This window comes from Leptonychotes weddellii, chromosome 8 (genome assembly GCF_054177405.1).
Source record: "Leptonychotes weddellii isolate Sample4059 chromosome 8, ASM5417740v2, whole genome shotgun sequence".
Lineage (NCBI taxonomy): Eukaryota > Metazoa > Chordata > Mammalia > Carnivora > Phocidae > Leptonychotes > Leptonychotes weddellii.
The window spans coordinates 119,021,125-119,047,639 of record NC_138376.1 but is presented as its reverse complement, the minus strand read 5'-3'; the positions used below and the strand labels follow the sequence as shown (position 1 = coordinate 119,047,639).

The following is a 26,515-nucleotide window of genomic DNA, read 5'->3' as shown; positions in this document are numbered from 1 at the left end:
TAATTGTGGCAGGAAGAAGTCAAAGGAATAGGACTTAGAGCTAAAGTGACTTCTTCAAGGTCACTTGGATACAAGGGATTGGAGGGAGGAGCAGGTCCTCTGCCACCTCATTGCCCAGGGTCATGCAGAAGGCCGGGTCAGATGGGGGTGTGTGCTCTACAAGGTATCTGGGTTTTTAGAGGAATGCATCTACTAGCATATGGTAGAAATATAGACATTACTTCCTAGGGTTTAGCAGCAATTGACTGGTTTGAATGTGGTCAATAAAAGAGAAGAAAAGCCATATGGGTACGTTCCTTTTTTTTTTTTTTTTCTCGTTTGGTTTTGTTATGTTTAGTCTTAAGTTATTCCTGTATTTTCTTTTTCTTTTTTTTAAAATATGTCTTGACCAATGTTGCTTAACATTTATATGCTGACTCACTTCTTCCTAATTCCAGAATGTTGGTGGCTATCTTAAACTGTTTTTCCCTATGTCAAATTTGTGTTTTTGAACAATTCAAAGATTTTAGAGCTAATCATTTGAACTAAGCTTCTTTGATAAATACAAATATCTTATGTAAGTGTTGAATCACTAAATTCTACACCTGAAACTAATGTTACACTGTATGTTAATTAATTGGAATTCAAATAAAAAAATATACATTAAATGGGAAAAAGTGTATTCACTTTGGCAGCACATATATGAAAATTGGAATGATACAGAGAAGATTAGCATGGCCCCTGCACAAGGATGACACCCAAATCCGTGAAGAAAATGGGAAAAAGCAATATTGATTTTTTAACTTAATCATATAGTCTCTTCATTAAAACTTAGATCTTTAAAATGTCTTTAAATTTTCTCATTAAAAAGTAAAATCTTTAAAACCCAAATGTTCTGAAATGAATGAACCACCATGCAATTATTAACCTCTAATAGATAAAATAATAATTTTGTTTGCGATCATGAGAACATTTTGTGGGAGTATTTGCATTATAATCAGTGAGAGTCACTCCTAGATCCTGGGGTTGGGATAAATCATTTGTAGCAATTCTACAAAGAATTTTGGGGCGTTCCTCCATAAAAGACTGAACTACTCTGGGCTGTTTTTCTTCTAGACCATTTGGTATTGGCATTAATTTATTACCAACTATATGTCAGGTACAGATGTAAAAAAATAGGCAAAAATAATAGTTAAAAACAGCCTGTTCTCAAGTGGCTCACCAAAAAAAAAGTGAACAAGTCTGTCAGCAGTTATAGTATTAATTGACAAATAAAGTGATATTCCACCTGCTAGGATAGAAGGAAGCCTGGGAACACCACGCGGAGGTACCCACCTGGCCTTGAGCCCACTGCCGGCTTCCTGGAGGAGGCGGTCCTTGAACTGATACTGAGGGATGGGCTTGTGTTAGTCCAGGAGAGACTGTCACTTCTTTCTACCTTCATTAGATTTGCAGCGAGACGTTTTGTGAGTATATTACATGGATGGTTCATAGAAGGCACTGAGCTAAATGTTCTCTGTCTGACTGTGGCTATTGGTAGCTACACAGTGGTGGAAATAATGACTTGTGATTTAGCACCACAGTATCTATAAAGAGCGTTTCCATATTCAGCCCTCTGAGATGGCACTCCAAGATCACTTTGATTCCTGTTTTGCTAATCTCTCTTCTAATAGAAGCTCCCTCTGGCCTGATACACATCATCTTTTTTCTCATTTTCTCTTTCCGTCTCTCTAGTTCTTCCTTGTTTTTTCTTGCTCACTCTTTTTCCATTTAAAAATCAAATTTCTAAATGTTACACAGCACAAGAGTAGAGACGATGGATTGAAAACATTTGAGTTGTGTTTGAGTGGTACCTCCAAAGGGAATATACTTCACAGAAATTTCTGATGCTCAATGAAAATGTCCTTCCTTGGCCCATTAAGCAGAGTTTTGAGGTCCAAAAAGGCTTATGGGAAAAGTGCTGCAGCAGCTATGTGGACAGGCTTTTGCTCAAATAGCCCATTTTGCTAATCAAATAACAGAAATATCAACAGGAGCAACAGGAAAACCTTGTACTTGGTCTCTTTTCGCAAAAGGAATCTGGCCCCACCAAAGCCAAGTTTTACTAAAATAGCTAACAATGGGGGAACGTGTCAGGACTACGTCTGAACGGTATTTTTGTTGATATTTATTTCGTAGATCATTCTGATGACTGGTAAATAAGTCTTAGCATTTATTTGGACAGCTTGGGGGCTGTGTGTTATCTCCTCTGGATAACTAAGGTTTTATTTAGTGAATTACAGATCCTTAATCTCTTAGTTGTTAAATGATCTGAATGATTTAAGGCAACTGATTTGTAAGCCATTGACACATTCCTGAATGGAAAGTTTTCATGTCTGTACAAATATACTATTAATAAGGTGTATGTGATGAGCTAGTATTTTAACTGGATATTTTATTTTATTTTTTATTTTTTTTAGAGATTTTTATTTCAGAGAGAGAGAGATGGAGAGAGAGAGAGCACAAGCAGGGGGAGCAGGAGAGAGAAAACAAGCTCCCCACTGAGCAGGGAGCTCGATGCGGGGCTTGATCCCAGGGCCCCAGGATCATGACCTGAGCTGAAGGCAGACGCTTAACCGACTGAGCCACCCAGCTGTCTCAGTCTAAGCCAGATATCCTTAACTGGATATCTTAATGTCATGTTCCTAAAAAATGGATTTACTGATTATTTGACAATGCATGTCTAGTATTCAGCAAATTGAGCATACATTGGGTAAATACTGGCTTTTCCCATCAGAACTCAGAGTTTAGAACCTGCAAAATTCTTGGGAACATACTGGATGGAAACAAAATCAACCATTCTGAGTTAGTTGCAATGATTCTGAGGTTTTTGGGAGAAAATCCTAGTTTGCTCTTTGGCTTCTTCCCACTAACAATTTCCTTACTACCACTTCTTTGGAGTTTTGAATGCTTGAAATTGATGAACCTGAACCATAAAATGCCTTTTCTGTCTCATCTGCCATTGGAGATATAAGGTGACCCAGAGAGCACTGTTGTCTCTGTTGTCTAGATTTTTGGATTTTATTGACAAATAAAATTAAAAATGAAGGAACAACATATAGTTGCCAGATTTTTATTTTGCTACGTAGGACATTAAAAAATACTTTAAAAAGACAAAAACTAACATCTATCACCATTTTCCAAAAAAAGGAATATATTTTACCATCAAAATGAAACAAGGATAAAATCTTGGAATAAATGAAGTCCTTTCTGAGAGAGGGTGATTAGTGATGTTGCACTGATGTTTTGTCCATGGGGAGATGAACATTTTGCCAAGAACTCTTATTCACTCTTGCATTGTATGTTAGGAACAGCTTTCAGAAGATCCTGTATCATCAACCTACTTCTCATAGTCTGGGTGCAATTTTTGGTTTCTCTTTAATGAATTAAGAGCTTGCAAATGGATTCTTTTTTGGTCAAAGTTTATTAAAGGTTTTATTTTTTATTTTTTTTAAAGATTTTATTTATTTATTTGATAGAGCGAGAGAGCACAAGCAGGGGGAACAGTAGAGGGAGAGGGAGAAAGAAGCAGGCTCCCCGCTGAGCAGGGAGCCCGATGCGGGGCTCGATCCCAGGACCCTGGGATCGTGACCTGAGCCGAAGGCAGACGCTTAACCATCTGAGCCACCCAGGCGCCCAAAGTTTATAAAGGTTTTAAGTTATTAAAGAGCTAATGAGCTAACATGGTTTCACCTATGTAGTTATGAGCTATTGGTAGGTGTGTGCTAAGGAATATGTAAATGATATTGGAGAACTTAAATATATGTACTTTGTGCACATCTGTAGTCTCCATTCAGTTAATATTTTGCTTCCCGTCCGGCTTCAGCTTTTGTTTTCTTTCTCTTAATTACCTTTCTCAAGAGTTTTTGCTCAATCAGTGAGAATTCAGTAATCAATTACAATCTCTTTTTTTGCTCAAAGTATCCTTTAGTATTTCAAAGAATCCCCCAAAGGGGCATTTTACATTTCTAGGGAGCATTGAAGAATAGGGTAAAATCATGTTATGGAGATCTTTCAGATCCTAAAACAGAGAATTTAAAGTTATACAAATTGGTTTTGGACAATGGCATCATAGTTCTTGTCATGTGAATATAAATATCATACATTTTTCTTCTGATTCTTTAGACTAGTTTAGGTTTCTTTAGTATCTTCTTTAATAAGACATTACAGCACACAACTGAGTCCCCAGCATGTCAGTTAAACATGGGGACGTAGATCCATAAGAAGTAGAATGGAATTTAAATTTAAATATAATCTTAACTGCATCTCTTGTGGCAACTAATGGAAATCGGAATACAAACAGGCCAATTCTCTCTCAGTGTATTTTATCAAGTCTTTGTAACAGTTTTATAATGAACTTTCCTGTGATATGTTAAAGAATCTTCAAATTAAATAATGAGGAAGCTTGGGTGCCTGGGTGGCTCAGTTGGTTAAGCGACTGCCTTCGGCTCAGGTCATGATCCTGGAGTCCCAGGATCGAGTCCCGCATCGGGCTCCCTGCTTGGCAGGGAGTCTGCTTCTCCCTCTGACCCTCCTCCCTCTCATGCTCTCTGTCTCTCATTCTCTCTCTCTCAAATAAATAAATAAAATCTTTAAAAAAAAATAAATAAATAATGAGGAAGCTTAAGAATTATTACTTTCCCCTTATAGCAAATTTAAATCAAGCAGAATAAAAAGGGATTGTACTAATAATCCTCACATGAAGTGTGAGAATTAAGGTCTTACGCAAGGGCCAAGGCAGCTATTCCCCCATCACTGAGATACAAAGTTAAATATGGTGTCTTCAGCTGTTTGGAAAAAAAAGGGTTAAATACAAGAACAAAAAGCTTTTATTCTGAATTACAGTTGGTAAAACAAATGAAAAAAAATGAACCCAAAACTTGTGAATGGTTTTAAAAATGATTTGTTACTAATAATTTGTTTCTGAAACATTGGTGTACCTTCATGGAAAATGGAAAGTAGAGAATGCCAGTTTAATCATGATTTATTTTATTCTTTTTTTGGTTTTATTTGTGAAACAGGCTGCACAGCAGGCATCTCTCTCTTCACCCAAATCCTGTTCTTCCTCTTCCTCGGAAAGTACAATAAAGACACACAGCAGTTTGGCCTCCTTATCTAGAGAGAGACAGTCCTGGATCGACATGGTGAATAGTTCCGCCACTGCTGACGATGAGGGACAGTCTATGACATTTGCTGTGCATGTTCACTCACCTGCACCCTCAGAGGCAAGCAGTTGCAGGGCTCTGGACAACAGCTTTGCCACATCAGAAAGTGGATTTTTGAACTCTCTGTCTAGTGATGACACTTCTTCACTGAATAGCAACCTGGACCATCTTATTGTCCCAGACAAGCCCACTGGATCAAAGATGGCAGACAGAGGTAAACCAAAAAGTTATTTACTCTTTTCTAGAGAATGAGTATTCATGGATATAGAACTCCTAATTTGTTAAGAGAATGTTGAAAGGCATGGATGATGATTCAGTAATTAAACAATCAGGTGGGGCTAAGCCCAAGGGCTGCTTCGGTAGGGGAGTTTGTATGTGGAAGACTCCAGCTTCAAGACCATTAATTACCCATGTAAGTGTCACTGGCCACATGCTTATAGTGATGAGACATGTAATTTTCCACCGATCTGAGGAAAAGCTTGACTCCTTTTTGGTCCCATCCTATGTCCTGGAGCTTGTGGTGATTAGATCAAGGTTTTGTAGATTGATATCTTGCGGTTCCAAACAAACGGAGAGCAACCACCTTCCCTGGGCCACAACCACAGAAAACGTCTGGCTCCTCGTTAGTTGGCTCCTGCAGGTGTCTGTGGTTAATGGGGAAGACAGACAATTTGCATGCACTTTGGAAGGCAGCACTAGAACTTTTAAACACAAAGGAAGCAGTGTATGCTTTTGAAAACAACAACAACAAAATATTTTAAATCTTAGCAAAGGAAACAGTTAATGGAGTATAGAAATTAATAATGTGAACTTTCTTAATACTCTGTGATAATTGGTCTTTATCTTTTGTTCAGACCAACTTTTTTTTTATTATTAGTTTTCAGTCATGATGTGTCTTTTTGGATGGTCTGTACCTTATTTACTCAGCTGTAAAAACAAGCTTACCTGATATAAGATACCGAGCAACAAGAGAATGCTGAGTTTGGTTTATATTTTTTCAGTGTACTTTTGAAAGAAAGTTGACGGGTGAAATTCTCACGATACCTTGCCAGAGTGGCCCGAGGACACAGACGACTTCTGTCCCCTCTCCCCTAGCCTAATCGGAAAGTTTATTTAAGTCCTCAAATTTTCAGATATACCTTATTAATTTAATATTTGGTATCAGGGTAATTTAAGTCAAGGATCACGACTGTAGTCCCAGTTGTGTGTGTGTATACAGTATTTTGAACTATGCAAATTTGAGTGCTCAGGCTGGGAACTCATTCTCTAAGTCACCACGATCATCACCACTCCTTGTGGCCTTACCTGAAGATGCTTCACACAGTTGAGTTACCTGCCTGGCAACTGATGGCATTTTTGTTTAATACCTCTACTTTACATTTAAAAGAGTGGAGTGAAAAATGTCATTGGTGAAATAACCTATGTCTAGAGGTGAAGGAGGTGGAATAGGGAGGAGAGTGGGAACAGCACCAGTGAGGAATACAGGGGGCCACAGGGGGACTCTGATGGGTGGAAAACAGGAGACGTGAGCTGGCCTCGGGTTTGAGAGGTGCTGTCACATAGAAGAACTGTTGGGCGTAATCTGTCTCCTTGGAAGTACAAAACTAATGCAGATGGTAAAGCTAGAAGCGCAAGCAAAAAGGAGGTAGTTTTAGATTCAGCATAAGAAACTTCTTTTAACATTGAAAATGGTTCAAAATTGAATGGGTTTCTTGGAAAATAATGCATTTCTTGTCACTGGAGGTGTTTCTTCATTCTGAGACAATCGTTTTCATTGAGTATTAATTGCATATTGCATATTGATCACAATCTTTATTCTTCTTTAAATATTTCATTTATTTATTTATTTTATTTTAGAGTGAAAGAGAGAGAGACAGAAACAGAGAGAGAGCACGAATAGGGGGAGGGGGAGGGGCAGATGCAGAGGGAGAGGGAGGACTTGGTGCTGAGCGTGGAGCACGACCTGGGGCTTGATGCAGGGCTCCATCTCACCACTCTGAGATCATGACCTGAGCCAAAACCAAAGTGGCAGATGCTCAACGTGCTGAGCCACCCAGGTGCCCCACAATCTTTGTTCTTACAAAGACATACTGAAGAGAGCACTTAAGTATCTTGAGCTGGCCCTCCTCTATCTTGGTACTTGGAAGAGCCTTCCAGATACATGGCTGCTTGAACTAAAAATCATGGAAAGTACCACATCTATAATTTTCCCGTAAAAACCTCTTACTTTAATCATTGGGCCATAAGTAGAACTAAAAAGTGTCATGTGCAAGCGCACACACACACTACCCCAGGATGAAGACGGCTTTAAAAGCAAAACAGAGAATAAAATTCCATTTGCATTCTTTCCCGAGAGATGACCCTGCAGATGGAGTTTTTCTTTAGGATGAATAAGCTGCGAGTCATGGGAATATGTATGTACCTCTTGTCCATGTCCACATGTCATTCTGGGGATGCATGAGCTACAGAGCTGGCTGGGGACCAACGTCTCTTTCAATCTAAGGAAGAAGAAACCTAGTATTTTAAAATTTTGAGTTAAGTGCAGGGTGACCAACAAAATCTCTATGCTTCTTTCAACAGTTTGACATGAAGGTATTCCTCTCAGTGGAAAAGAAGGAAGAGAAAATAAAAGTATTTTTCCCTCACTGATGTGTTGGCAGTTGCCATATGTTACAAAATTTTTGCTGATGATTTTCTCCTGCTTCTGGGGATTTGGTTAAATTCCCAGAAGAGTTAAACCACATAAAGTCATTGCTATGGAAACAGCAACCAGGTCTTTTCTTGTATTTGCAGTGATTTGCTGTTGAGTAATCAGACTGCATATTATGCATTTTTTTACATGTGTATGTTTGTGTATTGGAGAACAAGGTAGCTTTTCATTTCTGTGACTGCTAAAAATTATTTTTTAGCTGCCAATTAAAAAAAGAAAAGCTCTGATATTCCTGTGTCTGAAATATTGTTCAGGGTGTTTTTATGACAGGAATTGAAGTGTTGACATGGTCCAAGACAGGAGTTAGGATTTTAGGTTAAGTCCCAGTCTCAGGATGCATTTGCTAGAGAAAGAGGCTTTTCTCCTAGAAAACATTCTTAGAGGTTAATAACTGAGTCCTGAAACAAGTAGGCAGCATGCGTTACAGCCTTCTTTCTATTTCAACAATGAGAGAAATGTTTTGCAGTTATGCAGTTAAAATTGTGGTTGCTAGAATTTTATACTGAATTTAAATAGCCTTTTAGACATTTCTTCTCTGCAGCATAAGCTAATAATAAAAAAATGCGGCAGGGTGTTAATTGCATCCCATTGCCTTTCCACATTGGGAGTTCCAGAGTTCCATAGCTTTCTAGATTCTTCACTGAGTCTTTCCTCAAAGCACAGTGGGAAAAGAGGTGATGGGGATAGTGGAATATTCATCTCAGGTCAATTTTACCCTATACTGTTTCCTTCTTCTGTGAGAGGTTATTTGGTCTGTTACTTATGCCTAGATGATAATGACTCCCATGTATGTCTCTATTTACATTACGCTGACAATGTGGAGACAATTTTATTTTTGCTTACTCCATGAATGGAGTGACCATACCCTGGATGCTAGAAAGCTGAAAAGACTAATACTCTATGTAAATAAGCAGTCAAGTACAAGTCCAGTCAGAATCAATCTAGGAATCATGTTGAATAAAAAGAGTTGTTAATGAGGAAATAAGCATACTGGAATATGCATGACATCTTAAGACATAAGATGTGACATAAATGAGCCAGATTTTAAGAGTTAGCAAATATTACCAAAAATTGTACATAATCTGAGTACAAACAGGATAGATGCTATATTATTTTAGCTAGCTAATTCAGATGCTGTTGTAGGAATTACGCAGCATGTCTCTTTAGGAAGCAAGAAGATAAAAAAAAAAAGTTGAATACTGAAGTCCATTCAATTTAATCTTGTTTTTTTGAGTACCTAACATGTACTCATGTACTCAGTCCTAACAAGAAGATACAGATGAACAAGATACAACTTCTGGGCTAAAAAATTTTAAGATCTTAATGGGGGAGAGTGGGAGGAATAAGACTCATTTAACAAAAGCAAGCAGAGTAAAGTAAGTGCTACAGAAAGATAGAAGGTACTCGAGGTATTTAAAGGTGAGCAGGAACTCAAAATATGGAAGATCACATCTAAGTAATCTGTGATCCAAGTGGGAGGATCTGCACACAGAGAAGGGAGCCGTGGAAAGGAGGGATGGAAAAGAAATTTGAGTGATGTTGAATGCTGGGTTAGTTGTTAGTTTATTTCAGTAGATAATGGGTGACCATTTTTAATCAGGGTACTCATATAATTGATGATATACTTTTTTTTAAAATTATTGATCATAATTTGTTTTAAAGTCATGAAAAGCCAGCAAGAGTCAGGCTGGACAAATACCTGAGATATGCTATATTTTAGAAAAATTATGTCGCTCTAGAATGTGGGGTAGAAGCATATAAGGGGACAAAGGAAATCAGAAGAGTTAGGAAACTTTTGTGGTAGCTGGGGTGGCGGTAGATAGAGGAAGCAAAAGAGAGACTGGAGGGCTTCCATAGCATGCCTATCAAGGTGAGGATCTTAGTCTTTGTACCTCTATTACTTAATTTAGTCCCTAGAAGGTTTCCCAGTGATCCTATTTTTTGAACTATAATTTGAGAAGGGATCTCAAAATAGAAGTAAATATTTACTATTGGGAAAATCCTGAATCTATAATTGTTGACCTCAGTGGCATTGCTCTCAAGCATAGATGATCCACTATCTTCTTTATCTGCTCCATACCCAGTGGCTAACGATCCCTAGAAGATGTCGTGAAATAATACTGATTAGGTTACCTGCAAATTTGTGCAATGTAACTAGTCCATTTTATTTATGACTATAAGCATCTAAGTTATTTTTTAGTGAATATTCATTACCTGATGTGATTAAAGAGATTCTTTCCCCAGTGACTTGTATTGCCACATTTACAGTATCAAAATTCATATATATAGGCTTATTTCTGCAATCTCTGTAGTTTTTTATTGACGTTTTATCATCTATTTTGTCAGTATAGTAGTTAGATTCTACGTTTATAGCATGCTTTATTATTCAGTAGAACATTACTCTCTTTGGCACTATCTTCAGGTAAATTTTTGGATTTGATTTTCAAGTTTAATTTTAAAAATCACAGTTGGATTTTGATTAAAATTTTCTTGAATTTGTCTAGATTAATTTGGTGAGAACTGCTATCTTTAAAGCATTGAATCATTTCATCTATGAACATGGTATATTTCTCCTTCAGTTCTCATTTTATGATTTTAAGTACATTTTTCTTCTTATAAGTGTAGCATATATCTTATTAAGTTTGTTCTTACACCTTTTATAATTTTTCTTGCATTTGTGAATGGAATCTTTTAATTCCATTATATTTTATGATTATTATTGCTGATGTGAAAATAGAAGGCTTTTTTTTTTCACATTTGTCTTATACTAGTCACCCTACCTTATAGTTGGAATTTGTTTTGTTTCTAGATAAGCTATCCTAGCTTTATGTAATGGCCATTTTAGCTTGTCCTCTCTAATATTTATGATTAATTTCTTTTTCTTACTTGTGTGATCAGAATTTGCCTGAAGTTTATTTGCTCCTTTACTCTAAAAAATAGTCTTTGGCATTATTGGTTGCACATTATTTTTATTATCCAGTTAATAAAATTCTGCTTTATCTTTATGAATTCTTTCATTTTATTTAGAATTATTTTGTTGGACCTTTGCTAGCTCCTTAAATTAATTGCCTAGTTGATTCACTTTCATATCTTTTTCCTAGTAAATATGTGCAGGTTCTGCATACCTCTTTGACTAGAACTTGCAGTTTGTGTTATGTAATACTTTCACTGCTGGTCATTTGCAAACAGTGAGGTTTAAGAGTAATTTAACTTTTAATTTCTTCTGTAACCAAACCTAGTTTTAGAAGAATGCTTTTAAATTTCAAAATGAATGCTCACTTCAGCAGCACATGCTGAAAATTGAAACGATACAGAGATTAGCATGGTCCCTGCACAGGGATAACACACAAATTCATGAAGTGTTCCATATTTTTGTTAACTGGAATTAAAATGAAAACTTAAACACACACAATATTTAAAAATATTTCAAAGTGAATATGTTTTCAGCTGTCTGCATGGGATTCACAAAAGGTCAGTGACAAAAGGTCAATGACATAATTTAAGGAACCATGATCTTTATAGAAAAAGTTTGTAAGTTTCTTCATTGACAACAGCTATGGCAATCTCTCTTAGCAGTATGGTTACACAAAACTGAAGGTGACTTCCCCTTGTGATCTACAAGTCTTCTCGAGAACAGACTTCTACAGTTTACACCATTTGTTCTGGGAAGATTCCTGTGTAGTTTTTTGAAATGCTTCTATCCTCATGGCCTCAGATTCATTTTTTTTGTCTTTATAATTGTATTCCTGGCCCTTTTTGACTATTCTGGAGTTGTTTCTCTATTCATCAAGAGCAAGGAACTGTGAAGATACCAGCACATGTCTGAATTTGTAGCTAGAAAGGACAATTCGAAGGTCAGTTTTCCAGGGAGATCCTTCTCATCAGGATAATGTCTTAAGCCTTTGAGGTCTATTCCTGCACTATCCTTTTGTTGTTAAGTTCTAATTTCTCTCCCTACAATGTTATGCTGTCCTAAATAAAGCCAAAGCAAATAAGGTTCTATCTTCCTCAAACTATACAACTATAGTAAGCAGAAGATTGAAAAATAATTTTTTTAGTAGACTTTTGTCTTTCTTGAAGTAATTTTAGGTTCTGAGCAAAATTGAGAGAAGGTACAGAGATTTCCCATCTGTCTCCATCCCTATACATTCATAGTCTCCTCCATTAGCAACATTCCCTCCACCAGAGTAGGATATTGTTACAACTGATGAACCTACACTGACACATCATTATCAGCCAAAGTTCATAGTTTACATTAGGGTTCCCTCTTGGTTGTGTATTCTGTGGGTTTGAACAAATGCATAATGACATGTATCCATCATTATGGTATCATATCGAGTATTTTCACTGCCATAAAAATCCTCTGTACCCCGCCTATTTAGCCCGCCCTCCCCCTTACCCCATTGGCAGTCACTGACCTTTTACTATCTTCATAGTTTTGCCTTTTCAGAATGTCATATAATGTAATCTGCAAACAAAGGCAGTTTTATTTCTTCCTTCCCAATCTGTATACCTTCTTTTTCCTTTTTTTGTTGCATTAGCTAGTATTTTCAGTACAGTGTTGAAAAGGAGTGGTGAGAGGACCTCCTTGCCTTGTTACCGATCTTAGTGGGAAAGCTTCAAGTTACTCACCATTTATGAAGTTGGCTGTAGGATTTGTAGATCTTTTGAATCAAGTTGAGAAGGTTCTCTCCTATTCCTGTTTACTGAGAGTTTTTATCATAAATGGGTCATAGATTTTTCAAGTGCTTTTTCTGTATCTATTGATAGGATCATGTGATTTTTTTTTCCTTCTTTAGTCTGTTGATGTAATGGATTACATTAATTAATTTTTGGATATTGAATCAGCCTCACATGCCTGGGATAAATCCCACTTGCTTGTGGTATATAATTTTTTTATACATTGTTGGATTCAATTTGCTAATATTTTGCTGAGGACTTTTATATCTGTGTTCATTGAGACATGTTGGTCTATAGCTTTCTTTTCTTGCAATGTATTTGGTTTTGGTAGTAGAGCAATTCTGGCCTCACAGAATGAGTGAGGAAGTGTTTCCTCTGCTTCTGTCTTCTGAAAGAAATTGTAGATAATTGGTATAATTTCTTCCTTAAATGTTTGATAGAATTCACCAATGAATCCATCTGGGCCTAGTGCTTTCTGTTTTGGAAGGTTATTAATGTTTCAACTTTTTAAATAGAGATAGACCTGTTTGTATTATCTATTTCTTCTCATGTTAGTTATGACAGATTGTATCTTTCAAGGAACTGGTCCATTTCAGCTAGGTTATCAAATAATATTTCTTCATTATCCTTTTGGTGTCCAGTGGGATCTATAGTGATGTCCCCCTTTTTCATTTCTGGTGTTAGTAAATTGTGTCCTCTTTTTTTTCTTAACTAGCTAAATAATACATATTTTTACTTTTTGCCTATCTAGATACTTGGAATTTAATAAGTATAATTTACTTATTGAATCTTTAGTACTCTGATTCCAAAATTAGCTCATTGTGCTTATTTGATAGAAGGATAGGTGAAGGGGATAATAATGAGATAAAGAATGAACATTTTGACCAAATAATGAATGTTTAGCAAATATTTATTGAGAATCTACTATCTTCCTGGCACAATTGGCATTTGGAGATATGTGAGTGAATAATAACAGAGGCAACAGCCCTCTTGCATAGAATTTACAATCTGGTGTATATATTATGTCAGGGTAGGGAGACAATCAGATAAATATAAGAATAGGATGATTTCTGGTAGTGAATAAGTTCTATACAGGAAATAAGGTAGGAGTATATAATAATGGGGGGTTGGAGGAAGGATCTTGATTTAGATGACTGGTTGGGGAGGACCTCCCAGGAAAAGGTGATCTGAGAGCCAAATGGCACAAAGCAACCTACACATGAAAACAATAGTTGGCAAAGTGTCCCAGCCAGAGAGAAAATAAGATGCAAGGGCTCTAGGACTAGAATAAGTTTTGCAGTTCAGGAAACAGAAAGAAATCCAGTGTGGCTATTATAGAGTGGGCAGGGGAAGCTCAGGAGGGATTGGAGAAGTGGGTAGTAGCTGGCTTATGTGGCAACTAGTGGGTCCCGTAAGGTGTTTGAATTTTGTTCTAAGTGCAACGGGATGATCTTGGAAGCTGGGGAATGTTATGGTGTGCCTTATGTTTTAAAAAGATTACTTCACTATATGGAAAATGGGTATTAGGAATCTGTAGTAGACCACGTATCTAGTTGTTGAAATATGTCAACAGTGAAATGATGGGTGTTTGGACTAAGTTGATAGCAGTGGAGTGGGTCAGGGGGCAGAAAAAATATACATTTGGGATATATCATGCACATAAAATATAAGCATATAAACATTATAAAAGATTCTTGCCTATTTAGTCTATCTCTAGTATCTAAAAACACTGCCTTAGCACACAGTGAACATTCAAAGAGTATTTGATGGATGAATTGAGTAAATGAATGGATCAGATGTGCAAGGAAAAGAGAGGAATCAGGGATGAGTTACAAGTTTTCCAGCACATTCAGTCTCTTGTATTACTAAATATAATTGCAACTCTTAGGGATTGGTATCATTTCCTGGGAAAAGGTTTGCTAGTAGGGATTTAATGCCATAATTAAATACATAACTCTAAATATGTACACTGTGGATTTCCTATAAGGCAAAACAAAGGATGTTTTACAAGTAATTATAGATCACACCAGACTATAATCATTGAGATAAGGAAAAGAGAATGTCATCTTAAAAAGGCAAGAGCATTTATCTGCTCCAAACCTTTGTTTTCTGCTTAGTGAAATAGGTTAACTTCTTCCTTTCTCTTGCCTCACTGCCCCCTGCATCCCTTCCCTCCTTCTGCATCTTCCATTTTTATATTTTGTGCTCATTTGTCTCCATCATGGACCCACATTGTAGATGGACTCAGCAGTTTATGGAGCCAAGGTTGACATATTTATCTACAGTACATTGGATTTGGATCCTTGAATTTAGGCAATTTTCTGGCTTTTTTCCCCTTTTAAATTCGCACTCAACCTCTACCTTGCAAGTATATTTTAAAAAGGAAAAAAAAATCTAAGGAAATGCCTTTTTTTGTGTATTTGCTAATGTTTTTTGTTTTCTTAGGATGTGAGCAGATACAGAAATTTTATGTCTACGTTAAATATTTCACCTAATCCTAGGTGCTCATATGATGGGACTAATACATTTTAAAAACAAATGGAATATTTGTTTTAAGAATGTAGAGCTCCTTATCAGATACTTGGACCACAGACTCAACCTAAGATTATTTCTAAAAATCACTGCCATAAGATACAATAATAATAAAAAAGAACAACATTAAAGATTGCCCAATAGACTAGGTTTGTTCTTATTAATAAAAGCAATAATATGGTAGAAGAGTATTGAGTCAGCTTCCTTAATAGAAACATCAAATACCCAGGAGAAGAAAGGTATATGATTCTGGTGGAGAAGGTAAATCTAATACAAAAAAATGAGGGAAATCAAAATGAAACTACTCTCTCTCAGACTTAAAAGAGTACAAGTACTGGCTTTGTACTTGGATGCTTTGTCTTGCTCAATCTGATTTCGAATAGAATTTATTTTACCGGCCATCTTTTTTTTTTTTGGTTTTAATCCCCTCTTTCCCAGCTAGTATTCTTCGAACATTCTATTCTCCATTTCTAAGCTCTTCTATCTTTGCTTTACACAGAGCCCAACCTACCATGACCATGACTCAGGTTCTGCTCCTGATTGGAACTAGATTATCCCCAGGTGCCCAGTACAAATGGCAAGCAGAGAATCTGATTATCCAGCCTGTCTCCTAGGTTGCTGGCCAGCTTATGAATTTCCTGGTCTGGTGCCCTATGGCCCTGTGAGAACGGAGTTTGCCATGTAAAACCTGGCCACTTCAGAAACAGAGGCTCTGGGTGGGGATTTTTCCCTTGGAAGACAGAAGAGTGGGAACAGGGCTCTGAGCCTTGGTCTGTCTGGTTCATGTGGCTATCATCTCAATCACTGTCTATTGCTTGATTTGAAGTTTTTCTTCATTGGGCTTTATTCAAAAGACAGTTCATCAAATATATTTATAGCATAGCATAGTGTTTGAGGCTGTGGGTTTTGAGTCATAACCTATGTCTGTCTCCTTGTAGGTTTGGTCAAAGTTTTTAATGTTCCAACAGTCTCTCCCTTCTATCAGGGCAAATGACACTTTTTTCATAGGGTTGTTTCAAAGATAATGAGGTCATGTTGGTACAGTAGTTAATATGGTATCTTTTACATCCTAAAAACTCAATACCTAATGGCTGTCTCCACCAGCAGCAAGAACAGACAGTCTCTCAAAATTCTGCCATGGGAATGTTCTTGATCAGTAGTATCCTTATTGTTAAAATGAATTATCCAGATTTGTCTTAGTTACATGATTCAAATTTGTCTGTCAGTATCATTCTAAGTGTTGCTTAGAATTGCTATGTTGGAGAGTCGTCAGAATCACTAATTAGAGGAAGCCTGTTAAAGTTTTTGAATCTCTTGGCATCAGGTGTTCTATTAAATAACATTTGCAAAGTCTTAATAGCTACACATAATGTCGAAATGGCTTTGTAGTTACCTTTTTGTGATAAGTGCCTTCCGTGGTCTTTTCCTTTCTCAAACACTCGGAACGTCCCACATAAAGCAGGGAATACTGTTTTCTACGTAAACCTTCCCAAGTATTTCATGTTTGGGAGCTAACCTAGTCTTCCTTGGGACATCATGTAGACTTTTTCAGTCTCAAACAGGGTTCCTTTCAAATTCTGATATGAAATATGGCCTGTGAATTTCCTTCGGCACTTATGTTCTAAATAGAAAATAAAAACCACATTCTAGAAAGCACAAGGAAATACCAAAAATAAGATAGTGGGGGAGGCAAAGTTGAAAATACTGCATTTAAAGAGATAATCTGCATACAGTGTTCTCGACAGCCAAATTCTGGGCCTACGGGAGCATGCCTGCCCTGTCAGAGGCAGACAATAGGGTGGGTTACGTGGGAGGATGGCAAGGGAGCAACACATTCATCTGGCATAATCTTGGAAAAGAGTGAACTTCTAACCATTAGTTAAAATGTTGTTTTGCCTCATTTGCTAAAGTCACCAAGAAAGATCCTATTAAAAATTCCATTTGTTTCTTGAGTCTGTCTCTGCATTACATTGACCTAAGTTTAAAGAAAGTTTACTAGTTGGACCCCTGAGACATCCTGAGCTAGCCTAACAGGTGTAAAGGGTCACAGAGAAAGTAGGTGCTGCTTTATGGATGAGTCTCTACTTTTTAATTGTAACACCAGGCCCTTTCTCTTCCAGTGAGTTGCAGCTGGTATTGCATGACAAATCGGACAGGCTAGTCTTGCTATGTGAAGCATGGTCCATGGGCCAGCAGTTCCAGTATCTCCTAAGAGCTTGTTAATAATTTAGAAGCTCAGAGCCATCCTAAACTGGCTGAGTCCAATTCTGCATTTTAATAGGAGCCCTGGGTTATTGTTCGCCTATTAAAGTTTGGGAAGACTGGTCTACAAACGCATGGGCCTACATGGTACGGAATTGAACTTCTATTCCTAATTCCATCACTGATTTACATTTTGGAAAGATCACTTACTGTTTTTCAAGAATCTCCATTTTTTCTCCTCCATAAAATAAAAATAGTTTTCATCTTCCTTGGCAAAGCCTTGGGAACTAGTTGAGGTAGTTTGTAAAGTGCGTTATGTGGTGGAGGGAGTGAAAGTCCTGTTATTTTATGCAAGAAGACTGAGACTCTTGAGAAGAAGGCTAGCAATTGCATTGGAAACACTTGACTGTCAGACAGAATTCATTTCTTCTGCTGGAGAAGACAAGGGAGGCGGAAATGATGAACTTGGCTTCTCTTTCTAGCGCGAGACAGACCAGCGGTCTTTACTGGCAATCTTTTTTTTCCTTGCTCCTTCCACAATCTGGTAAAATACGATAATAACCTAGTGCTTCCTAATATGATATTATAATGTAGAACAATATTTACATAAAAACACGAAAAGGAGATTTTAAAACATTACTTTATGCAGAAGCCCCATAAAGGCACGGGGTTAACACACCAGCACTACCCTCTCTGGAGGGTTTGGGAAGACTCTCATCTGTGCTCTGGGGTCAGGCGTAAGTTGTATTTTGCTGTGTGCTTTTGTTGTCCTATGAATTCTGTTTATCATCTGCTTTCATTGTTATTGGATGTTCATTTTATGGCCCCGTGAAGACCTAAGCACCAGCCGTTAACAACAGTAAAAATAATGCAAATCTCCTAGTTGGGTCATGGACATGGTTGGATCACAGGTATGTCCCCTGAGTATTTAGCGATATATTGTACATCTCTCAGATTATGACACAAAAAAACCAATAGGGATATTTTCTTGACTCCTAACATCACCATTTATTATTTTATTGTCCTTATGTTTATGGGCAATTCTGGAATCCTGTTATTAGAGGTCAGACGTATGTATAGTTTTTCAGTTTCAGGTTTCCCCTGAGAAGGGATGGATGGCTAGAGGCAAGAACACAGCAAGAACATTTTCCTTTCAGGTTTCCCTCCATTTCCCTAACGGCTTTAACCTTATCTGAGCATACTTGCTCCTACCCATTATCTCCAGTTTCTAAATGAATTCAAATAGAAAGTGTTTTTTGAACATTATTTGGTCATATTTTAGGTGAATTCTGCATTAACGTTCAGTAATCCCAACAGGTCCACTTTACCTCTGTGTTAATTTCAAAGTTCCACTATTTCTTGGGGGACTGGAAGATCAAGTTACACATGCAACACACACACATATACATACACACACACCACACATACATACCACACACACCACATATACATACCGCACACACCACACATGCATACCACATGCACACACACCACACCACACACAACACATACCACACACACATACCTCATACTACATACACCCCACACTACACACACACATAGACACACATACATTCTCATGATTAATGCCCCCAATTTAAGTCAGGGAAAGGAATGTGTATGGGGGAGGAAGATAATTTCTGATATTTTTAACAGCTCCATTTTACATTCTTACCAGCAATGTATAAGGGTTCCAATTTCTCCATATCTTTGCCTACACTTACTACTTTAGCCATCCTGGTTGGTGCAAAGTAGTATCTCATTGTGGTTTGTATTTATCTAATGACTAATGATGTTGAGCATCTTTTCATGTTGAGAAAAACTCACTTTTGATACATGTACACAGTCTGAGCCAAAAAGTCTAATTGTGTTCCAAATGCAGTTTTGAATATCTCCTCCTTTTTGGAGTCTGCTTTGGTTGAGAGCAAAGGGGTTTACTGACCAATACTTTAAGTTAGTCATAAAGTTAGTTCAACATCTTCGCCCTCTATTTTATGAAAAAATATTGGGAACACCCGGGGTAGCTTTCTGGCAGTAGAAAAGGAAAAATTAATTATTGCTTAAAAATTTCTATTCTTACTAGAGTAAACTGTAAAGTAAGTCAAGTTTACTTGATTTTGATGCTCTTATATTAATATTGTATGCTTTTCTCTCCCCTTTAGAGAGGTCCATTTTTTTCAGTTCTTCCTAATGCCATACTTTTTAGATGGCCCTCTATCAAGCTTGTTCTCAGGATAAGATGTGAAACACATAGACACTAAAAAGTACATGGTGGAAAAAGAAATCTCGCTATGCATCTTTATTAAAATTATTTTCAGGGAATGAAGGAAGAAAGGACCAAAGTTCTGAGTGGGATATTAAAGTGATATCGAGAGATGAAGATTTTTCTTTGGGTAACCTATATCATTTGGGGTCCTTTCAGTTGTATGTGACTGAAATCTACAATGAGAGTAGTTTAACAAAGGCTATTGGCTCCCACTAGCTGCAAGGTCTCCAACAGAATCACCAAGATCCATGTTTCAGCTGTATCTTGTAGATTGGCTCCATTCTTATGATTCTTGGGGTGATCCCTGGAAGCTTCTAGCTCACATCATCAAATGATTAGGAAAAAAGAGAGATTGGTTCCCTGATACCCCAACCAAAGTCTCAGAACTGAGTCTTCCTGGCCCCAGTTAGCCTGACCTGAGACACATGCTCATCCCTGAATCGATGACTGTAGCCAGCATGGTGGAACTTCCATTAGCTTAGCCTAGTTCACGTGGTCCCCTCTGGATCCTGTGTGTCACTTCACTGGAAGCATTTGGGCTGAGGCTAGCAAGTTGTGGTTAAGAAGTGGGGGTGGAAATATGTGACAGCATGAGGAATGATCACTATTTCCTCAAAGCCACAAAGATCACATGGGGATTCCTTCTCTCAAAGGGCAGTTCTAAGAAGGACATTAAAAACTCATCAGAGGCAATGGTTCTCAAGCTTTAGGTTATGTATTAGTTTGCTAGGGTTTGTTTGTCCCACTGCTGTATTTTAGAAGCAGATCACTTGTTTCACAGGTTTACAGATGGAGAGGAATTTTGCCATAGGATGAATCATTCTCTGAGTCTCACCGATACCACATTTAGATGATATTTGGATTAGATTTTGGATTTAGAATTGATGTTGCAATGGGTTAAGACTCTTGGAGTTGTTGGGATGGGGTGAATGAATTTTACATGAGAGAAGGACATGAATTTGGAGGGAGCTAGATGGTGTATTATTATGGGTTCAATTGTGTCATTCCAAAATTCGCATGTTGAAACCCTAGTTCCGAAGTACCTTAGAATGTGACCTTATTAGAAATGAGGTTGTTGCAGATGTAATTAGTTAAGAGATGTCAGGAAGGTGAGCCCCTAATCCAATACAACTGGTATCCTTATAAAAGAGGGAAATTTGGACACAGAGACATACAAGGAAATCACCCCATGAAGATTGGAGTTTTGCTGCCACAAACCAGGGAACTACCAAAATCTAGGAGAGAGGCTGGGAACAGGTTTTTCCCTAGTGCCTTCAAAGGGAACATGGCCCTGTCCTAACAAAATACCATAAACTAGTGGCTTTGACAACAAAAATTCATTGTCTCACAGTTCTGGAAGTTAGAAGCATGAGATCAAGGTGTCAGCAGGGCTTGTGTTAGGATCACAGCGTCTAATGATCTCAACTTGATTTTAACTGGGTTTATTGTTATTGCTTTTTTTTTATTTTAATAGAAGAAACAAAATTATCTGAAGATGATGAAATGGAGAAACTCTACAAATCGTTAGAACAAGCTAGTCTCTCTCCTCTTGGGGACCGTCGACCTTCAACCAAAAAGGAGTTGAGAAAATCCTTTGTTAAGCGATGTAAGAATCCATCCATAAATGAGAAACTTCACAAAATCCGAACCTTGAATAGCACATTGAAGGTAAAAAAAATTTCAGATTGTGGATGAACTCTGTGGATGTGGGGCAAGGCTGTTTCTGCAGAGAGATTCATGCTCACCGGTGTGTTTGTATGGGTGGAGGGAGGGCAATAAAACCAAATATAATCATCTGTAGGGTCAGATGACCTTTGGCATCCTTAAAGCACTGGCTCATTCACACAGTAGCACCCGTTGCACTTTCCTACAATAGGCCTTGATTTTTACATTCACTTTGGTATGAAAGTTCAAATGCTAAACTCCTAGACCCTTTACCTAGCACAGTAGATGATAATGAGGGCTTAAGACAGTCAGCTTGTGAGAATAAACAGTAAAATTAAACAAGATCTTAGAATTTCACCTGAGTCATTAAAGAGTGCCATTCTTCTCCTACTGCATCCAGAAGAAAATCTCTAGATTTCAGATAGAGCCAAGACTTCGTGATTCTCAGCCCCAGGCTCTGGAACCAGGAAACACCATGAGAGATGGGCCATGGGAAGTGTCCCGTAGATTGTAAGGCCAGCAGATGTTTTCACAATGGGAATGGGGAACAGGGTACAAAACGTAGTGAGGCTATTTTCAGGGCCTCCTGAACTAAAATGGTTCTTCATAACAAAAGCAACTTGCTTTCACATGTAGACTGTAGCATGAACAAGAGGGGCCCAGGATACTTTGTAAAATAGTCCCAAATTAGCAGAAGATTTATAGATTCTGAAAAGTCTTGATAGATTCTGCAGTTTAATTTTGATTTGTATATGTTCTTTTGCATCAAGAATTTGAGTCTCTTTCCAGGAAGAAATATCAGCAATCAAAGGACAAGGCTACAAAGAAATGGCTGAGTGACTCTTAGTCAGATGTCCCTGTTAGTCCGTAGAACAGCTAAGCACCCCAAAAGGCTGCAAAAATGAGGCTGAAAAAGAAAAGGCACAGGAGTATTTTAATTATACGAAGAAAACCAACATGTAAAGAAATTCTCCAATGTTGAATGATGAAAGACATCAGTAGCACTCCTGTAAAAGCCAAATATATTATATTCCATGATATGTATGAAGTTGATAAATACGTTTAGTCATTCAATGTAATATACCATAGTATGTTGGGATTTTTCTATCTTATTTGTAATAACTGATGTAAGTGAATACATTTTTCATTAGACAAATATTTCCTGAATCTTACTATGTCCCAGACTCTATTTTTGGGCATTGGGAGCATTGAGTGCACCCCACCGGATGGTGGAAATAGAGAGGAAAACAGAATGCAGTGTGTTGAGAGGTGTAGCTCATACAAACTTGGGTGCTTTGGTAGCCTGGAGGAGGGACATGGCTGCTTGTCTGAGGCCACTGGGGACAAAGTCATGGAAGTGCTGACAACTGGCCCATGAGTAAGAGATGAAGAATATTGGGGTGAGAAGAAAGAACTTTCATGGAGGAGGAACTGGTTTAAGATGAATGTGTCAGGGGAGGATACATTGCAGCCCACGTTGGGAGAAGCAAGGAACAGGATAAGGAGAGGATGGGCAGTTCAGGCCATTTCTAGAAGGAGAAAGATACAGTTTTAGCTTTCCACAGAATAGCAACTCAAAACTCTATAGACTGTCACAACACCATGCCCTGACCTGGCCACTGGGAGGCCAGGTTTGCACAAAGAATTTTGGTTCTCTGTGACCTCCTGTTCTCCGTGCACTATGGCCATGGAATTTATGAATTCAGCAGCCTTTTGCTTTTCTCCCCATGTGTTAGTTGTCTATTGTGAGGTAACAAAATACCCCCAAAATTAGCAACTACAAACAATGAACACTTGCTCACTGTTTCTGTGGATCAGGCATCTCTTGATGTGGTTTGGCTGGATGCTTCTCCAGGTCTCCCACAGGCTGCAGTCTTGGCATCAGTTGGGCCCACATTCATTCCTCTACTGGGGAAGGTGTGCTTCCAGGCTCTGTCATTGACTGGTTGGTAGGATTCAGTTCCTTGCAGGTTGTTGGACTGAGGTCCCAGTTTTTCTCCCAGTTCCTTGTCCTGTGGATATACGGTAGCTTCTCCGATGGAAGTTGGCTTTCCTCAGAGTGAGTAAGACAGCAACAGGGAGTGAACAAGATGGATCAGACCTGTCTCAGCAGCAACACCACATTACAATTACAATGTTCTATGCATTAGGAGCAAGACACTGGGTCAGCCCACGTTCAAGGAGGGGAATTACATAAAGGCGGGAATGCTGGGGAGCAGGGAGCATCGGGGGCCATTTGGGGGCTGTCGACCACACCCATCTGAAGATCTGCTGTCTCTGTGCATTCCTGGAAAGAAGCCCTCTCCACAGACCCCTTAGAACTCACAAAAGTGTAATGCTGGGCCTGGTGAAACATAATCCATGTTATGTGGTCCTATGAACCTCATCACAAGGTAGGAAGACACACTGATGTGGAAATTGGCCTTCTTGGAAAGATAAAGCACATCAACCTATTCACTGGAGAAAGATAATTTGGTACATGTTTGTTTATTCATGTCAAAAGGCTATAAGAATTATTTTAACTATCTGTAATTGAATCAAATTTGATAATAATTATCTTTAAAATTCAGAATAGTCAGGGGCGCCTGGGTGGCTCAGTTGGTTAAGCGACTGCCTTCGGCTCAGGTCATGATCCCGGAGTCCCGGGATCGAGTCCCGCATCGGGCTCCCTGCTCAGCGGGGAGCCTGCTTCTCCCTCTGACCCTCCCCCCTCTCATGTGCTCTCTGTCTCTCTCATTCTCTCTGTCTCAAATAAATAAATAAAATCTTAAAAAAAAAAAATAAATAAATAAAATTCAGAGTAGTCAGGATAGTGGTTGCCTTTGAGGGGGAGGGAAGAGATTCCTGGGAGGGGCCACAGTACAGCTTCTGAGATGCTGGGTAGGAGTCCCCTCTAACCTCAGTGGGGTTACACAGATGTGTCCATCTTGTTGTAATTCATCAAGCACAAACCTTTTTTTTTTTTTTTAAAGATTTTATTTATTTATTTGAGAGCGAGAGAATGAGAGAGAGCACATGAGAGGGGGGAGGGTCAGAGGGAGAAGCAGACTCCCTGCAGAGCAGGGAGCCCGATGCGGGACTCGATCCAGGGACTCCAGGATCATAACCGAAGACAGTCGCTTAACCAACTGAGCCACCCAGGCGCCCTCACAAACCTTTTTATATGTGTGTTTTTGTCTACGTATATTACGTTGTGATATGTTTATTTAAAGAAATCAAAACTGTAGTGTGAACAAGGAAAGACAACATAGTTTCATGCAGAGACAATGAAACTGTTTTAACAATAATGTTTATATTCGTGATAGGTACATTTCATAAAGAAAAATCCCTACCCTGGGATTGTATTGGAACAAATTCTCTTTATGGAAACTCTAGGAAGTCGAGCAAACCATCATGTCATACCCTAAATGTAGATCTTTAGGAATTTCTGATAATTTGACATCCATTGACTTTTGGCTAAGCATGTCTTTTAAAAAAAAATGAATAATTAAGGGCACCTGGGTGGCTCAGTTGGCTAAGCGTCTGCCTTCAGCTCAGGTCATGGTCCCGGCATCCTGGGATAGAGCCCCAATCAGACTCCTTGCTCAGCGGAGAGCCTGCTTCTCCCTCTCCTGCTCCCCCTGCTTGTGCGTGCTCTATCACCCTCTCTCTCTCTGTCAAATAAATAGATAAAATCTTTAAAAAATAATAAAATGAGTAATTAATGGATCCAACTGAAACTTGCTCTCAGGGTTATTCTGGTCTGTGTTAAAAGAGGAACGAACCCTCCTTTCCTCAACTTCTGTGGTAGAACACATTTTTGAGTCAAGTCATGTACTATTTGGAGTGAAAAAGGAGAGTAGAGCATTGTCTCTCTCATGCTATTTTCTGGAGGCCCTGCCAAACCTTGCCTAACAGAAGGCAAGGGGGATGTTGTAAATGTAGTTAAAAGCATCCGGTGAGCCTCCTGTACCACAAGGGAGAGGCAGGGCCCATGAGCCATGCTGCTGGCTGGGATGCTGCTCTGCTTAGCACTACAGACCCTTCTGTTGTTTCATTAATTTCCTTCCTCTCTAGTCTTCTCTATAGTTATTTCTTTTATCCATAAAACACAGGCTTGAGCTAAATGGTAAGAAATTTGAATTGTTTAGTTTAGAATATGTTTAACCATATGAAAAGTGTTAGCCCAAAGTTGAAGAGAACTTTTCCTAAAATCTTTGATCAGATTTAGAGGGGTGGTTAATTCATTTTGCCTTAAGAAAATCGGTTCTTTAAATTTTGTTTATCTGCAAAGATCTTATTTAATACTTTCTTTATTTTATTTTTTTTAAGGATATTATTTATTTATTTGACACAGAGAGATACAGTGAGAGAGGGAACATAAGCAGGGGGAGTGGGAGAGGGAGAAGCAGGCTTCCCGCCAAGCAGGGAGCCGATGCGGGGCTTGATCCTAGGACCCTGAGATCATGACCCAAGCCGAAGGCAGATGCTTAACGACTGAGCCACCCAGGCACCCCCTTATTTAATACTTTCAATAAAATATTAGGATCTCTCTCTGAAGCAGATGTCAAAAATTTTTTTGTGTGGAATAAATTATAGTTTTTAATAATTTAAAAAAATATTTGAGAGAGAGCAGAAAGCACAAGGGGGGCGGGGGGAGAGAGGCAGAGGGGGAGGGAGAAGCAGGCTCCCTGCTGAGCAGGGAGCCCGATGGGGGGGCTCAATCCCAGGACCCTGAGATCATGCAGGCAGACCCTTAACCGACTAAGCCACCCAGGCGCCCCTTAATAATTTTTATTAAGTTTTTTATTTTCATTCCAGTATAATTAGCATAGTGTTATTTTAGTTTCAGGTGTATAATATAGTGATTCAAAACTTCCATACATTACTCAGTGCTCATCATGATACGTGTGCTCTTTATCCCCTCACCTGTTTCATCCCAGATGTCAAAATTTCTTAAGAACAAAGTAAAACTCCTTAAACAACTTCATATGAATAGCGCTATGGTGATATCAAAGGATGAAAGCTTATTTTGGGGGGAAAAGATTGTTATTTGAAGTGCAGATGTTGAGAACTCAAAGGGAAGAAAGAAAATTCTCTTGGCCTTGCTTGATTTTCTACAAGCAATCTTTTCTAGTTACCCGCTTACTTAACCTGCCTTCCTTCTGCTTCTGGTTCTTGGTCAACCTGCTTGTTATCACTCTTTGGCTACTTTCACACTGCACATTTTTTCTTTCCTTCCTGGAATCCAAATACATATTTTAACCTCCATCTATCACCATATTCTTTTTTTTTTTT

General features: G+C 38.4%; 1 protein-coding gene, 1 non-coding gene and 1 pseudogene across 3 annotated transcripts in view; all 3 read left to right on the top strand.

Moving 5' to 3' along the window:
- The window catches only part of IPCEF1 (interaction protein for cytohesin exchange factors 1), a 75,944-nt gene that overhangs the window by 39,029 nt on the left and 10,400 nt on the right, over positions 1-26,515 (top strand). For both annotated transcript variants that reach the window (XM_031028912.2, XM_031028914.2), the window contains exons 7-8: positions 5,040-5,397; positions 21,048-21,241. In XM_031028912.2, coding sequence (XP_030884772.2) covers positions 5,040-5,397; positions 21,048-21,241 — 552 coding nt within the window. The remainder of the gene's footprint in view (positions 1-5,039; positions 5,398-21,047; positions 21,242-26,515) is intronic.
- LOC115941192 (U6 spliceosomal RNA) lies at positions 659-779 on the top strand (annotated as a pseudogene).
- LOC115941193 (U6 spliceosomal RNA) lies at positions 11,166-11,267 on the top strand. Its single transcript, XR_004075945.1, has one exon. It is a non-coding gene; the product is annotated as a U6 spliceosomal RNA (small nuclear RNA).